The sequence below is a fragment of the Rattus norvegicus genome, chromosome 13, assembly GCF_036323735.1.
Source record: "Rattus norvegicus strain BN/NHsdMcwi chromosome 13, GRCr8, whole genome shotgun sequence".
Classification (NCBI taxonomy): domain Eukaryota; kingdom Metazoa; phylum Chordata; class Mammalia; order Rodentia; family Muridae; genus Rattus; species Rattus norvegicus.
Window position 1 is genome coordinate 105,645,486 of NC_086031.1, and position 17,107 is coordinate 105,662,592.

Here is a 17,107-nt window from a genome sequence, read left to right on the forward strand (position 1 = left end):
AGTCTCCTGGAGAGGGCCTACAGTTTTGTGTGGCTGAGATGGGTGAACTGAAGGGCTGCTTCTTGGTGCTGATGTGCGTTCTCGTGCTTGTCATCGCTGTAGTCCTCATTTTTCTGACATGTAATTGGGCAAAGAAAGACCTTTCCTGCCTACAGTCTGTTATGATTGATTCCCGGACATTAGCCCACACCATAGGGTAGACTCCCTGCTGAGTCAACATGAAGATGTACTTTCATGAATTAATGTTTAGATGATCCAATGATTTTATAGAATTCTGGACTTGGTTCAAATAAATTTAGGAAGTTAAAAGATAGAAAAGTCTTAGGAGATGGTTTTAGTTGTTTTGCCAAAGATATATACGAGCACAATGAGCTCTCACACACTAAATAAAAGCACATAAATTGTACTATGAAGAAAAATAGTCTTGGAATAAATTAATGATCAAGGACAAACTTTCATTTATTATAGGTCAGGCCCAAGGATGAGGCCATGGGTGTACACTGTGATAAAGTAAGGTCATGTAAACTATTGCTTCGGACTTAGGAACTCGGAATGAAACACTGCTTTGAACAATGTCCTGTTGTAACTCCCTCATGGAACACTTTATCTATGAGGCACTTTTTTTTAACATAGGTAACTTTTATCTGAGAAGCTATATAAAGGCTGAGAAAAAATGAAGTCTGACTGTTGGGGCTGTGCTCCATCCACCATATGTGTGTGTACATATACATGATGCAGGCATATGTGTACATATAGATGCGTACACTTGTGAAATTGATGGAACTGGTGGTTAGGCCTGCCGAGTGTGTATGCAGGACTTCTCTTTTCTTTTGTTTCTTGTCTGCTTTCTTAAGAGTTCAGTCTCCCAGGCACTCTGGCTGACCCAAGTAGTTAAGTTTCTTTTTCTAATCTCCTGATGCTATCTGCAGGAATTAATTACCAGAAGCTATCAGCTTTTAGTCTAGCCATTTTCTTTCTTTTTTTTTTTTTTTTTGGTTCTTTTTTTCGGAGCTGGGGACCGAACCCAGGGCCTTGCGCTTCCTAGGTAAGTGCTCTACCACTGAGCTAAATTCCCAACCCATTTTCTAGCCATTTTCTTATTCCACCTCAGTTTACCTGAATGTCAAAGCCAGTCTTTGATAAAACATGGAGCTGGAACAGTAGCTCAGAGCTACATCCTGATCCATAGGCCAAGGGGTGGGGGTGGGGAGTAGAGGAGAAAGACTGGGCCTAGCATGGGCTTTTGAATCCTCAAAGCTCATCCCCAGTAACACGCTTCCTCCAGAAAGGTCACACCTCCTCATTTTTATAATCTTTTCAGACATTTCTACTTCCAGGTGACCAGTCATTCAAATGAGACGATGGGGTCATTCTTTTCCAAGCAGAACGCCAAGTAACCCAAACCATCTTAAACATTCAAGGTTTGATGAAATAAAACATTTATTAGAACCTCTTTCTTAGATTATACCTTTGGAAACAAACACATTTTATTCTACAAGCAAGCAGAAGGGACTCAGATGATTACTTCCTTTTGTGTGGATTGCTTTCAGGTCACTGTAAAAAGCTTAGGAAAGGACACTATCAGACAAGGTAAAAGGCTTATTATTCAGGGTCAGCTGAAAATCACACAGCAGGGATAATCACTACTTCGTTACACATAACCTTGGACACCCATCTGTGGACTACTTTTCAAGCACAGCCTGGAGTTCCTGACAGCCGCTCACCCCAGCTTCACCTGGCAGTGCCTCCAGACACAGACACAAGTCATCTGCTTTACTGACCACCACTACCTGCTCTCAGAGCAACAGATATGCAACATTATTGGCAGTTCTGCGTTATTAAAAATTTCTTCCCACTGCCTACTGCTCAAAACGCTAACATTACTGCAGACATCCAGCACTCAGTGAAAGCCACTCTCTGTGTGTGTGTGTGTGTGTGTGTGTGTGTGTGTGTGTGTGTGTATGTGGTCTGACTAATCTGACTTCCTTTAATTTTTTTTTGAATAAAATTACCGAAAACCAATGCTTATTACTTAATCTCAGTTTGGTTTGTTTTATAAGCTTAATTTACAATCTCAAAGGACTTAAAGTTTTTAATAAAAGATTTAAAAATCATAATAGAAATAAAGTTTAACCAGTCCCCAGAGATTTGAATGGAACAAACTCTGTCCTAATTGTAAGGGAATGAATGCCTTTCTCAAACATAGTTTCTTCCTCTCCAGGAGTCTGCAAAGGGAGGCATGATGCTCATTTCATGAGGACCCACATGTAGCATTTAAGGCAGAGGCTGCAGAATTTCAAATACTATTTAGAGTCAGCTGTCACACTCTGTGCACTGTCTAGATAAAGTGCTGTGTTTATTTTTTGCTTACCAATATACTAGAGGGCCAGTGCCTTTTGAAAAAAAGAAAAAAAAAAAAAACAAAAAAACCCAGGTTCTAGATTTTCAGTTTTGTAGTATCGTCTTTTATAAAAAACACTAGTAAGAAATTACTTTATCTTAAAAATCTAATGGCATTTTAAAAAAGTCACAGACCTAGAAAACTGAGAATTACACTTAAATGTAGACTCTGGTTTTAGTGTATACTGATTTTATAAAGGATCCCTCTCAAGAAAGTGCCTCCCCCACACATGAGTGATGCTGGTTTGTAATAGAAATCTGGTAAAAAAAATATGGGACCTCCCCAGCTTTCATGGAAACAAATCCAGCTCTCTGTTGTTTTCTCCTATGTTCTCCAAAGACATGACATTGATCACCGCATTTAAAATAATCACGACCTCAACTCAAAATACGGTCCATGAAAACAGTATGAATGTACTCCATGAATATCACATCTTCATACAGTTTGAGAAACACACACACAAAAGTATAGTGAACAAATTATGTATTTCAAATAAGCTCACGATTGCTTAAGGCATCTACCTTCTGCAAAGGATGACTTCAGACTGGCCTCACAGATGGGCCCTATGCTGGGCTAGTGGACACTCTCCATAGCCATAGAAGCATGCCTGGCTTTCTGCATCCATGAGCTGGATGTGGTTATCACAGACTGCAGAGGACAAGCCGCCCCGTGAACTGGATACAGCACTCACCCAGGCTGCTGTGTCTATACACAGTGGGGTTTGACTAGGTCTGCCAAAGAGTATTAGAACTTTTTTCCAAAATCAAAACATGACCATTTTCTTAAAGACCAGATTTTAAAGGTTTTTAAAAAAATCTTTGTAGACCCAAGTTCATCAAACTTTGAGATTAGAATTTATAACTCAGTTGAATGTTCAGGACTACAGAAGTCATCTTGAGTCTTTCTGCGAAAATATGTGCATATCTTCCTCATGGAGTTGGGGGTAATGGTGACCTAGAAGAAAACCAAGAGTTAGAGACACCCCAAGTTAAAGTTCCAAGTCCTCACAGCAAGTGTCTAGGTCCTAACTGCCTTTCTCTTGAGCAAATCAAAATCAGCCCCTCAATCAATATAAGATGTAAAACCACCAAAACCAAAACAAAAAACAGAACAAAACCCAAAACTTAAATAGACACGTGAGGGACAAAGGGACACTGATGACAAATTTTTGGCTAGGAGCACAGAAGAACACTCCTACTAATGTCATTTTCTGTAGCAAATAGCTGAAAATATATCCCTATTCCCTGTCCCAGAAGCACAGGCCAGGTTAAGGACATTAAATGGGCAGGACACTTGCACATTAGGACTAAAGACGCCTCGCTTCTGCCTCTAAGTATGGATTGGGTTCCTCTCCATCCTCCTCTCAACTCAGAGCAGAGCCGTGTGAGCCCAGGACTTCACCCTGAGGGACAGCAGTAGCTCTCTGCTGCCCTGCTGGCGCTTTGCAGGAATCACCCAATGCTCAGCCGCTTCTGTCTGTACCAGGCTTAGGCTTTACAAAGCTCACCTATTTCTGCCACAATAATTAAATGTCATGTCAGTCAATGAACAGTGAACCTTAGAAATAAGTGTTCAGAATATTGCTCTATGCAAGACAACCATAGACTTGAGGGAAAGCTAACAAATCAAAATAAATTAAAAACCCAAGGATTCTGTAATTTAATTGCTTCGAAATATGTAACTTTCATTTTGAACATAAAATGCAACTACAAGCTGAAAATCTACTTATGGATGTTGGCAAGTCTCCCAAGAATAAAATTTACTTAAAAAAAAAAAAAAAGCAAAGCCATGCTGTCTACCAGGAGAGATATTTTTGAATTCCACTATGGATGGTGAAAGGAAGGTTTTAGTGAGTCAAGTAGTAAGACTGAGGAACATGAGCAGGTAAAGGGATTAATGGACTAATGGCTGTCGAATAATTCAGCACAAAGCTATTAATCTGAGTCCAGACAATCTTGAGAACTGCATTTGGTCCCCTTCAAATAGGACATGCATCCTCCCACACTGCAGGCTTACCGGGCCTGGTGACGTCTTTCTACTCTGTCTCCTGGAACTGGGTGTCTGGGATGATGGACTTCTTGGGGATGAATTCTCCGCCTTGTGTTTGGCTGCCATGGCCAACAACCAGTTCTTATTCTCTGGGGAGCTATTCTCTTTGCCCACCATTTCAGATCCTTCTCCACAAGGTCCCAAAGGAAGAGGCAGTGGTCCACAGCCTTCAGAAGCAAAAGGACTGACAGGAGAAGGGGGCTCTGAGATGCTCGTGCCAGTACCTTCCGTCTTGCTTGATTTGGTAGGACCCGCAGAATCTTGGCTAAGGACTTCCTGGGTGCCGGAAAGGCAGCACAGATCCAAATGAAGACTCTCCACTTGGCCGTCAAGCTCAGTGACACAGTTGCAACTCTTCACACACTTTTGTTTCACACTCTCCAGACAGCTCGAGTCGAGACGCCTCTTCACTCTATTTCTAGATTCAGAGCAAGCATCTGCTTGTGATGACTTCTGGCTCACAGGAATAAGGGCTTTTCTCGGAGATGAGATCTTTGTCTCAGAAGCAGGTGGAGTGACAGGTGGTGATGAGGAAGGTGTTCGGGTCACCCAGTTTCTAAGTGACATCTTGAAAGATGAGGGTGGCTTGGGAGACACAGAAGAGCTGGAACCTCTTCTGCTGACTGGAGAACGGGTCGTGACCGGAGTGGTTTTGACTGAGAAGGTGGAGGTATTTGAGGGAAGGGGGAGGTCTCCCGCACAGCTTGGAGTACGAGCTGATGAAGGAGAGGAAGCAGATGGGCTGCACTGGGACCTGGGGGCTTTGGCAGGGGTGCTCAGGCTATTTGGTGCCGATACTGAAAATGAAGAAGAGCATGGAAATCAGAGAGCAAATGATATCCAAGTCTGGATTTTTCATCAAGGGACACATCTAACGTCATCTAAGGGTTGGCTTGCCGGTAAATAGATAGCTAAGATCATTCCATTTCTACCATACCCTCCTAGCACTTTTCCTCCCCATGTCTAACTGCCAGCTTCCTAAGCCCCCGATGTAAAAATATACATTTTACAGTTGTCCCTTTTATCCTATGAATTTGGGAACAAACGTGACATTCTGACATATACATACATTGTAGAGTGATTAAATAGAGCTGACATACTCTATCACCTCCTGAGGAACACTTATCAATGTATTCCCAGCAGTTTTCAAGTGTATCACTATTGCTAATTGTAGTGACCATGCCAGCTTTCCCATGTTTCTGCTTGTATGCACACAAAACTTTATATCCTTTAGATAATTTCCCCCACTTGTTGATCTGCCCTTCTCATAAGCACCTGGTCATCACCATTCTATTCTGGATTTCTTTTTTTTCTTAAAGACAGGGTTTTACACGTAGCCCTGGCTGTCCTGCTCAAAGTCAAGATATTCACCTCCCTCAGCTCCCAAGTGCTGGGACTAAAGGTATGCACCACCACACACTCAGTTCTCCTTTAAAAAAAGGGGGGGGGGGGCGGCTTATGGGTGTTTTGCTTGCATATGTTTGTGAACCCTATGCATGCCTGGTACCCTTAGAGGCTAGAAAAAGGTGTCAGATCCCCTGGAAGCAGAGTTGTTAGGCAACAAGTGGGTGCCTGAATTTGAACCCAGGTCCTTTGGTAGAGCAGCCAGTGCTCTTAACCACCGGGCAATCTTTCCAGCCCTATGTTATTTTTTTAAGACAGGGTCTCGGGTTGAACAAATGGTTCAGTGGTTAAGAGTGCTTGTTGCTTTTCTCAGAGGGCCTGAGTTTTTCCCCAATATGCATGTTGGACCCACATCTGGCCACTTACTACAGCTCCTACACTAGGAAATCTGACACTTCTGGTCTGCACAGGCAACTGCATGTAGGTGACATATACTCACATACATAGATAAAAATGAATCTTAAAGACAAAACAGTTTCTCATATCTTTATGACAGAAGTATGGAGAAGGAGGAAGAAGAGGATGAGGAGATGATGTCTTCTTCCTAACTCTAGTCTTTATTTTAGGCTGAGGCCAAGGGATCATGAGTTAAAGGCCAATTAGGGTTACATAGTAAAACCCTGTTTTAAAAAAATCTGATCCCTCCCTCCAATCTAAAACTTCCTCACTAAGCAGTGTCTTACTGTTTATAAACAACTGTCTTTATTTTCTTGTGACCACACTTAGCATATGCTGATTCTGCATCTTGGACATTATGCATAGCCTGCAGTGACTATGTGAATGCAGGTGTTTCTTCTACGCACTGAGAACTTCCTCTGGCTATGTACCCAAAAGTGGGATTGCTGGATCATATGGAAGCTCTATTTTTAATTTTTTAAAAAGAAATTGCTGTCCCATTTTCCCAAAGCAGTAGAAATAACTTATAGGAGCACTGATAGTGTACCTCCTCACCACATTTGTTACCCTGTATGTTAGTTCGCTTTGGGACAGGGTTTTACCATATTCCCAGACTGACCTTAAATTAAGGATTTCCTTAACCTTCTGGATCACAGGAGTTCAACACCATGCCTTTTAACAGCTGAGGCGGGCCTGTGTCGTTGTGGACGGAATTTATATCTTCCTTCGACTAGTGGCATGTAACATTTTTTAACATGCCTTTTGAAATGTCTTCTGACAAATGTTTACTAGTAGCATTTTGCTCATTTGAAATTTTCTAGGCTAAAAACATTTTAACATGAGATCCTGTCTCTTTTACTCTCACATGAATGCAGGGTCCCACCGACATTTCTGGCAGTACACTAAGAAACAGGTGCAGTAACCGTAAACATGTAGCATGGTGCACTGTAACAGGAGTGCAGGTTGTTAGTGCTATCTTAGTTCTACATTACGTGGCACTGTTCTTGTGAACATCTGAAGGCCTCAGGTTCTCCAACACAAACTCACAGACCTAACACTTGGCACAATCACTCAGTACTTGCCTTGGGCTGACCCACACAATTTATCTTGTCACATCTGTGAAGGGAAACCTCTTATCCTCACAAGGAGTGATATAATGAGGTTATCAGCTTTCCGGCTTACTTTACAAATGGCTACTCATTTTCACAAGTCAAAGAATGCCAAAGAACACTCAGAATTCAGCCCCTGCTCTTTGGAAAGCAAATCAAGCTTGTTGGACAGGTCTGTGTCCTAATTCCACACACAATAAGTATTTCCTGAGAATCCTTACATATTTTATGCTTCTGCCCACATAAACTCAAACAGCTAATCCTGTATTTTTCACTTACTTTTGAGCTTTCCAAATTAAGTAACAAGAAAAAAAAAAACAAAACACCGAAACACTGATACATTCTCAGTCACAGTCTTTCTGATAATTACTAAATTTCATTTACATGAAAGGTAAACCTAATGGACTGATAGAAAATGTAATTTAGGCTGAAGAGATGGCGGGGGTGGGGAGATGAAGGTGGTGGTTCAGAGCACTGGCTGACTTTGTAGCGTACCTAGGTTCAGTTCCTAGTATTCATGTCTGTTAACTCCAGTCCTAGAGGGTCCAACTCCCCTCCTCTTCTGGCCTCTTCATATATACACGCAGGCAAAATACTCATTAAAAAAAGAAAACCAAAACAAACAGAAACAAAACAAAAAACAAAACCCCAAAACAACAAAAATCAAAACAAAACCCCCCATAAAAGTATTTTTAAAAAGAAAAAGTAATAAATCACTCAGCAAAAATAAAGTTTTACAAGTGTTAAAATAATCTTTCCTCACTATTTTATTAGTATTGTCTTGAATCAAAGTTTTTTTTTAAATTATTAACTTTTTAAACATTTATTGTGTTTGTGTGTGTGTGTGTGTGCATGCGTGCATGCTAGAGGGTATTTTGTGGGAACTGGTCTCTTCCTTACCATGTGCATAAAAAAGTCAGGTTGTCAGGCTTGGTTAGTGCCAGTAAGGCATCTTGATAGCTCAAGACAAGAATTTGATACTTTCCCTTTAATTTTTGTCCTTAAGCAAGTGCTTAGGCTTGTCTAAAGTGAATTTGTTCTTCAGTAAAGTCATAGGTGGAAACATCACTGTCCTAAGCTGCTAGGAAAAGGATGTTGGCTCCAGGATTTGAACACAGACACTATGGCTATGGCAAGAAGCAGGAAGTTGTCATTGGCTGTACTGCTCAGTTCAGGTTGATAACCACCTCCTCCATTTAAACAGCCCATGTATGTATTGTATAGGAAGTCCTGAAAGACTACATGTCTAGCAACATACCGAATTCAGTGGGGTGCATAAATGGGGTAAAGAATAGTTATCCAAGGCTTTGATTTAATTTCATTGACTGTTAGAAAATGTAACCTGGGCTGAAGAGATGGTGGGGGAGGCGGGGGTTAGGACTACTAGCAAAACTTTGGGCAAATTAAAATTTTGTTTTTAAGTACTACCTAAATATCAAACGATGAAATCCTAGAGCGAAGAATCCCAGCAGGGTAAAGGAAAACAGCGAGCCTTCATCAACATTCTCATTTCCTGTGTTTGTACATGCCGACATTTACCATGTGTTTACTAGCACATGCAAATGCACACGCAGTTTAAAAACCCAACCATGCACTAAGGATCATGCTACCTACGCATACATGTTGTGCCCTTGCTCTTCCTTTTCTCGTTAACTGTTTTTCAGAACTCAGGTGTACTGCCCTCTCTAACAATGTGTGTTCACTTAATGACCCACTATTTTTTATTTAACTTTTGAATGTCAGTCTTTGACAAACCACGTGTGAGGTCTGATTGATTACATGTGGCCGACTAAGCTGCTGTTCTGAAGACTTTTCCCTTCTTCTCTCTCTCTGGTGGTAGAGATCAAACACAGGGCTTTGTGCAAATTGGACAAAGTAGACAAAAGACTGCCACACATGGAGCTACAACCCTGCCCTACAAGCAAGACTCCACCCTGGCTTCTTTTTTCTTTTTTTCGGTTCTTTTTTTCGGAGCTGGGGACCGAACCCAGGGCCTTGCGCTTCCTAGGTAAGCGCTCTACCACTGAGCTAAATCCCCAGCCCCCCACCCTGGCTTCTTAAAGTCAGTTCTTTCAAACACTTTTAGAGTGCACTACTATTCAGCCTGTAGCTTCTTTATAGTCAAAGGAGAGCCACTTGGACCCAACCATTCAGTCTTATGCATATACTTCAGGATCCTGCAACAGGACACTGCTCACTGCTCCTCTCAACAGCTTCACACGATCATACCCTCTCAGTTCATGTGTATTTTGGCCCCTTCCTTGCAAGGCAAAAATCCCCATGTTTCAAGGACCTAATAACACTAACTTCACATATAGCTGCCCTCTCACAGAAGACATGGTTCCTTAAACCCTTCACTGATGTAGCCAGAAGAAAGGGTTACAGGATAGCTATCAGATCATTTTTACATCTGCTTCCTAAGCTTGACAGTGAGACCAGGAGGAGGACCAGGACTTTGTGTTTAGTAAGAATTGTTAAACAATGTGAAACTTCATGGCTGATAATGGTTAAGGTGCTGACGGAAGCACCAGGAAACTGACAATAATTACCCTGATGTCTAATCAAATGACAACAAACACCTGAGCTTCAATAGTCAGAGCTCTGTATATTTGCCATTAGGATAATCAATCATCTTGTCATTTAATGCCTAGACCAGAGCATCTCAATCTTGGCTGCATAACAGACTTACCTAGAACTTTAAGAAACTACAAAGAGTTGACCTCCACCCACTACTTAAAAAAACCCATGAGTGGCAAAATATAAACCCTTCAAAAGCTCCACAAGTGGTTTTGATGCCTAGCCCAGACTGAGAACCTCTGGCCTCAACAGTGCTGTGAGATCTCTGTTAAAGAAACAGTAATAGAGCAGGTGCTGGCTGGAGAAGTAGGTCAAGGGGAATAAGGCTGTACCTTGCAGTTAGTATTAAGAAAGCCAGAGAGCCTGTCTGAAACCAGGACATACATACATAGCTAGTTAGACAGATAGATAGAAAGAATGAACTTGGCAAAGTAGAGGAACACAATTCTCAAAAAACCTGGCAGTGTAGTTAATGTGGAAGTTGGCTTATAGAGTGCAGTGGCTGATAATACAGGAGACAAGGTTAGGCAGGCCTCAGACGCACTCTTCCTGAGACTGAGGGCATGTGCTAACTATCACACATCACAGGTTTTGATGACTTTGGTCATCATGAACTTCACTGCTGCTGCTGCTGCTACTACTACTACTTATTGCTGTCCTTACTACTACTACTACTACTACTACTACTACTACTACTACTACTACTACTACTACTTCTATTGCTGTCCTTCGCTGCTTTAGCGCTCAGAGCATGAGAGGCAGAGGAGGCATGTCAGTGCTCTCCTGCTGCAGCACCATAGCCTCGCAATGCTGTGCCTGCAACAGTACTCCAAATATCCACATGGCTCACCAATTCACTTACCTAAGTCAGTGAGGCCCTCATAGAAACATTTGACAGCAATTGCCATTCTTTCCTCTCACTATGCTAATAAGCACCTCCTGCTACTTGATGTGTTTTTATCTGAGATTTGAGTCTTCTGGTCATTGCTAAACAAAACTAAGAAGAGTTACATGACAGCCCACAAATATTTGTTAGCTAAATCCATTACTGTGCTTTTCATAGATGATAAACAGAGTCATGATCAGGGTATTTCTTTTAAAAAATGCCAAGGGCTGGAGAGATGGCTCAGCAGTTAAGAACACTGACTGACTGCTTTCCCAGGTCTTGAGATCAATTCTCAGCAACCACATGTTGACTCAAAACCATCTGTAATGCCCTCTTCTGGTGTGTCTGAAGACAGCAACAGTGTACTCACATACCTAGCCTCCCATAATACTCAACTAATGAAAGAAAAACAAAACCAAACAACAAAAACCAAAACCAAACAGATCAACAACAAAAACCTTGGAGTATGCATGCTATCCTTACCTGGGCCGGCTTTCACTTCCTTTTTCTTCTGAGAGGTCCAACCTACTATGGAATGTTTATCACCTTCTGGTTTCTCCTCTAGGCCTCTGTTCAAGCGCCAGATTTTTAGTGTATTATCATCAGAGCAGGTTGCAATCTAAGAATGAGGAAAAGAATGTGAAGTTCCAAACAAAGTTTCACAACAAAATAAAAAAGTAGATGTTGGCTGAGGGCTCATGAGTGGTGACTAATTTTTCTCTGCTGTAATATAACACAACAGATGACATCTAAAAGATCATCTACTTCTATCCCTTGTTACAGAATCATTCTAGATTTCCAATGTCACAAACGTTGTTAGCTTTTTACATGCACATGTGTACCAAGGGAGGACAGAGAAGGACTTCAGATTCCATGGGAATGAGGTTATAGATGGCTGGGAGTCATCATGTACATATGTGCTGGGAACTGAGTCTGGATCCTCTGAAAGAACAGCAGAGGGCTCTCTGTCCAGTACACTATTCTCTCCACAGCTACAGCCTTATTTATAGCTACAGGCTCACTTCTTTTTGGTCTCTAAAGAAGATGGGCAACTCACATCTTTAACTTAACATAACATGTAATTATGGTTTCCTTTTAAGAAATGATTGATCAATATATAACAATTCTACAAGTTTCTTCTAAATTCTGCATGCTTAATCTTATTGCTAAAGCAAGGAGAACATTTCCCAGGTCAGACATAGCCTATGCTCCGGCAGTCCATGACAGATGCAGTAGAGCCACTCTCCTCAGAGATGCTCTTCCAGATAGGTAAAGGAGCAATCTGGAAAAACAAAAGTTCACTAGTCTGAAAGAAGTTAAAAATAACCTTTGCCCCTTTAAAAATATCTGACCATTTCTGATCATGGGCCCAAGCCTTTTATGGCAGAGAAAGCCCAGCTTGAAGAGCTAAAGGCAAATGGCCACTAATGCCAGAGCTGTTCCCCAGCATTTGTTTATACAATTTCTCTATTTCAGTCACTAAACAGAAAGGAAAAAAGAACACACGTTCTTTTAACTTGTGGCCCCCAAGAGACTGGCAACATTTTCCTTCCCTTACTGGGAGGCCAAAAGACATATTTTACTCAACAAAAAATGTTTGGAACTCCACAATTGCTCTATAGTGACAATAATTGTCTGTAGACACCTATTGTACATCTGCTTCTTTACATCCTTTATCTTATTTAAAAACCCTTTAAAGCTGGGCACAGTGACGTACACCTGTAGGCCAGGCACCTGGGAGGCTAGGACAGGAAGGCAGTGAGTTTGGAGCTCTGAGCTGGACAGCAGCAAAATAGTCTCTCTCAAAACCAAAACTCTACAATTTATTTTTTGTCCAAAGTATAGTGATGAAATGGAAAACCTGGAATTCAAAATAAGACCTCTATTCTTGAATTAAAAAAAAAAAACCTCAACTTCCCCAATTCTATGCTTTTGAAAAATTTATCTTAAATTAGTTTTAAAAGGAGTGGTCACTAGATGAGTGTAGCTAGTCTTGCCATTTCTGAGTCTTTTCTCATAGGAAATATAATAGTTGGAAAAAGTTGGCATAATTAAATAATAAAAAGCGGTTTATCAGGGTTGGGGATTTAGCTCAGTGGTAGAGCACTTGCCTAGCAAGCGCAAGGCCCTGGGTTCGGTCCCCAGCTCCGAAAAAAAGAATAGAAAAAAAAAGAAAGAAAAAAAAAAAAGCAGTTGATCTTAGTTAAGTTCTCGTGGTCTGATAACCCACATAAAAAGCCAAGCACGTTACTAGATCCTACATAGAGTACTACAGTAAAGAGTTTAAGAAAGGGCTGAGTAAACAAGGAGCAATGCTGTAAGGACATGACAGTGTCATGATAAAGTCTGTCCTTGTATTCACTTATAAACCAAAGCGATGGAGTAGCGAGACAAACAGAAGCCTAGGAAAAACATGCAGCTCTGAAACTGCTCAGGCTGCCAGTGCCATGGGTCTGACAGATTAGAAAACTGAAGTCAAAACCAAGACAAGCAACAAAGCTTCCTGTATGTGAACACAGCTCTACCTCTGGCCCCGTGGCTACTAGTTTCTGATCCGCTTCTAGCAGTTTAGCCTCAGGTAGGTAACTTGCCTGGTTAAGACTTGACAGTAAGCACTGTCATCACTTTGTAGCAAGTAGCCAGCTGTTACTATTAATGTACACTAGGAACATGTAAAAGGGGCAAGAACTTTCAACTCACTTAAATTTCTCTCTACTGAATTCCATTTTGTTATTTTCTTGACTCTTTTCCCATCTTCACTTACTGCTCTGAGCTTTAGAGGGTTTTATGTATGTGTGACTAGGGTATGTAGGGGTACACAGAAGCAAGAGGAAGGTTGGGCATGCTCCCCATAGCTCTTCTGAGACAGGGCCTCCCACTAAATCAGAAGTTCATGACCACTGCAGCTAGGCAGGCTAGCTGGCCATCAAGCTCCTGGAATGTTCTCATCTCTGATTCTCAGCAACAAGTTATAGGCATGTGCAGCTATCTGAGCTTTTAAAATTGATGCTGGAGATTTGAACTCAGGTCCTTATGATTGCATAGCAAGTGCTTTTACCCAAGGAGCCATCCTCTAGATACTTTATTTTTTCATCTTAGATTTGGTTTTAAAAATTTTTTATCTATTTTTAAATTGTGTTGTGTGTGTGTGTCTAAGCTTGCGACAGCAGGTACACATGGAGGTCAGATGAGTTGGACCCCCTGGAGCTAGAGTCATGGGCTGCTGGCTGTGAGTCTCCTGATGTTGATGTGGATGCTAGGAACCAAACTCAGGCTGACCTTCTAAAGAGCAGTGTTTGCTCTTAACTACCTAGTCATCTCTCCAGACCTTCACTTCAAATTTTAAGATTTATTTTCAATTCAAAATTTCACTCCATATTTAAGAAAAGGACTGACTTAGTGAATTAGAAATCTAGTACACAATAATTTCTCAGATAGGAGAGAAAAAGCAGGGAGAAAAAGTTTGTGTTGTGATGCACATGGGATATACATTCTGGTTTCTTTTAAATGTCTGAATGTGAAAGTCTGTTTCATTTTAAAGAGACCACGGGAAATGTGCAAATCTAGGATCCACCTTAGAAAATCAGTTCTGATGAAGTCTCATCCACAAACCTTGGTGAAGTCTGATGGACACCAGCACACAGACGTGACTTCTTGAGAATGACCCAGGAGTACGGTAGGAGGATGCCATGGCATAGAAACCTAGCCAGACCAAAGAGAGCAAGTTAGCAAAACAATGTTTGCTTCCCCATAGAGGCCAGAGCCTCCTTGACTATGTTTTACGCTTTAGGGTTGTGGATAAAGTCAGAGCTGTCTAAGTTCAACAGTCAGAGGCCAGACTATGAGCGCAAACAGCAGCTGGTTCTCATAGAATTCAAATTGCGGCCACTGAGGGTTGAAGTTGAGTTCCAGGTACTGCTCTTCAACCCAGTCCTGCTTTTACACAGTCCAGACACATCTAGATCTTCTATAGCCAGCCACTTCCAGGACTATTAGAATCAACTGAATGCTGAAGGTACCGGAATGGGCAACTAGTTATTTTAGGATAAGAAGAAAGGTTTACTTTTCTGCTTAAAGCAAGACACACTGACTATGGCCAAAATCCAAAGCATCATCCTTTCATTTTGAATTGTATAACCTTCGATTTGAAGGACGGGACATGAGCTACAATTTATACTTTTTCATTCCAAATTTTCAGTTAATCTGTTTGAAGGACAATATAAAATTTCCAGAGAAACCTCACCACATTTTAATGTATTAAGAATTCAGATTGTCAAGTTTTGTGTCTATCACTAAAGATCCTACTTTCTTATCATTGGATGCTTTCATTGATAGGCACTTGATAGCAGATAGCATTGTACAGTCAATTTTTTCTAAAGCTATCAAAACATTTTAAAGCACACAGAAACCCCAGCGTAATAAAGAGTACAAGCTCACTTGGCTATTATTAGTACATGTATTTGAAAAGCAAGGTGCACTGTGAACACAGCCCCTACTTTCCTGAGGCTCTGAATCATGGGTCATTTGCAGGAAGGAGGCAACTTTGACAATGACTATGTCAGCTTAAACTCTTCGGATTACAGCTAAGAGAATCCACACTGGTTCATGGGTTGTCTAACTCCTTTCATTACCACTCTTGTCTCGTTATGAGGCAGATATATAATGACAAAATCGCAAAAACAAAGACTATACCCTAATTTGCCTCGTTTTATGTCTTAACACACACACAGATCGTTCCTACAATGCCGCAGACTGTAAGTGATTCTTTCACAGAAACATAACTTAGGAAGGATGTTAAGATTGTCTCTTACTATCCCAGCAGCCAGGAATTCTTCCTTTCTATTTGTGATGACCCTAGTCTGTGAGGCCTCTCTTTACTCAGGACTCAAAGATGAAAGGCAGAGGAAATCCTCACACTCATGCAAGCATCTCTGGTAAAACAATCAGGTTATTCTATGACCCTGCTCATTCCTTAGTTTCTAAGTTAGAGTCTACACTGAGGAGAACCTAACTGTATATACAAAATAGTAAAGTTTTAAGTATCACATGACCTCTTCTTCGATAGATATTCTTAAATGAAAATATCCTCCAGCAAAATCATACAAAGGGTGACAGCAGAATTTTAATAATAGAATCATTCTGAACACTAAAAATGACCATCAACCGGTAAGCAGATAAAAATGTTTTGCCTATAAAACAGGACATTCTTTCACATTACAAGTACTGTAGTAACGTGGAACTTGTCCAAACCTGAAGAATATACTAAATGCAGTCAGACACAAAGTACTACACATTATGTGATGCTATTTATATGGAGTGTCTGCAGTAAGCAAACATCCATGGAGAGAGGAAGGTATAGCGATCACAGTGGATTATTAGTGATGCTGGGGAATCAAATGCAGGGCTCTGCATGGCTGAGCAAGTTCTCTAACACCTTAGTCCTCTACCTGACCGTAACCTCCGTTTTGGTAAAACGGGGAAGGAAAGAAGCCAACTGCTGATAAGGCCGTTGTGAACTTTGGTAACAAGGGCTTGGACAGTTCAGGACTACCTTAGGTATCTTACTTCAGGACTCATTTTTTCAGGAATTTCAAATAGCTTTGAATTGATTTTTCCAATTAAGTTTAACATTAATTTGTTATAAAAACCACAACTATAATTATTTGATTTCATTTCTTCCCCTTTGAGTAGGAAGAAAACAAACTATTTTAAAGTTAAAGCACTTTGAGTACTTAAGCATACAGGAAAAAACCCATCAGCACTTTTTCTGAAAAAAAAAAAAAATCTCCTTACTATGCCCAATTGGAAACCAAATCTAATCTTTATTTTTGCCATGAGATCATTTACACTTCCTAAAGTGTCAGGCTCAGTGTTCCGCCAGTCAGCGACAGAATGGCCATGCCAAATGAGTTTATTTATATCCACTTCAATACTACTCAGTGACTTTATCAGAAACAGACAGGGGAAGAGAGGGTGGAACAAGAGGTGGGAAATGAAGAATGTTGTCTTTTTAGAATGCTATGCCTTAGTATTAAGAGTCCACAGATTTAGTCCATTTTCCTTTAGGTCATTCTCTTTTGCCTTAAGATATAAACCTTTGTTCTTTCCTTATGCAAGGGCTTTGGCGTAGACCAGATGCAGTGAGAGCCTAACCTAACCCACTAGAGAAGCAGTAGCAGAGCTAAGACACCCCAGAGGCTGGGACACTCAGTGAGCGGGAACCCTGTTTAAACTCCTCCTCCTTTAATAATGGAAAAGAGAAACTGAGCCATCTCACTGGGTAAA

General features: G+C 41.0%; 1 protein-coding gene across 7 annotated transcripts in view; it reads right to left on the reverse strand.

Moving 5' to 3' along the window:
• Positions 1–1,422: 1,422 nt before the first annotated feature.
• Dtl (denticleless E3 ubiquitin protein ligase homolog) overlaps positions 1,423–17,107 on the reverse strand; it is a 39,014-nt gene continuing 23,329 nt past the window's right edge. For all 7 annotated transcript variants that reach the window (NM_001427431.1, XM_039091506.2, XM_039091504.2 and 4 more), the window contains 4 exons: positions 14,435–14,524; positions 11,306–11,441; positions 4,418–5,247; positions 1,423–3,355 (listed from right to left, as the gene is read on the reverse strand). In NM_001427431.1, the coding sequence (NP_001414360.1) occupies positions 3,257–3,355; positions 4,418–5,247; positions 11,306–11,441; positions 14,435–14,524 (1,155 nt within the window). In that variant the 3' untranslated portion in view covers positions 1,423–3,256. The remainder of the gene's footprint in view (positions 3,356–4,417; positions 5,248–11,305; positions 11,442–14,434; positions 14,525–17,107) is intronic.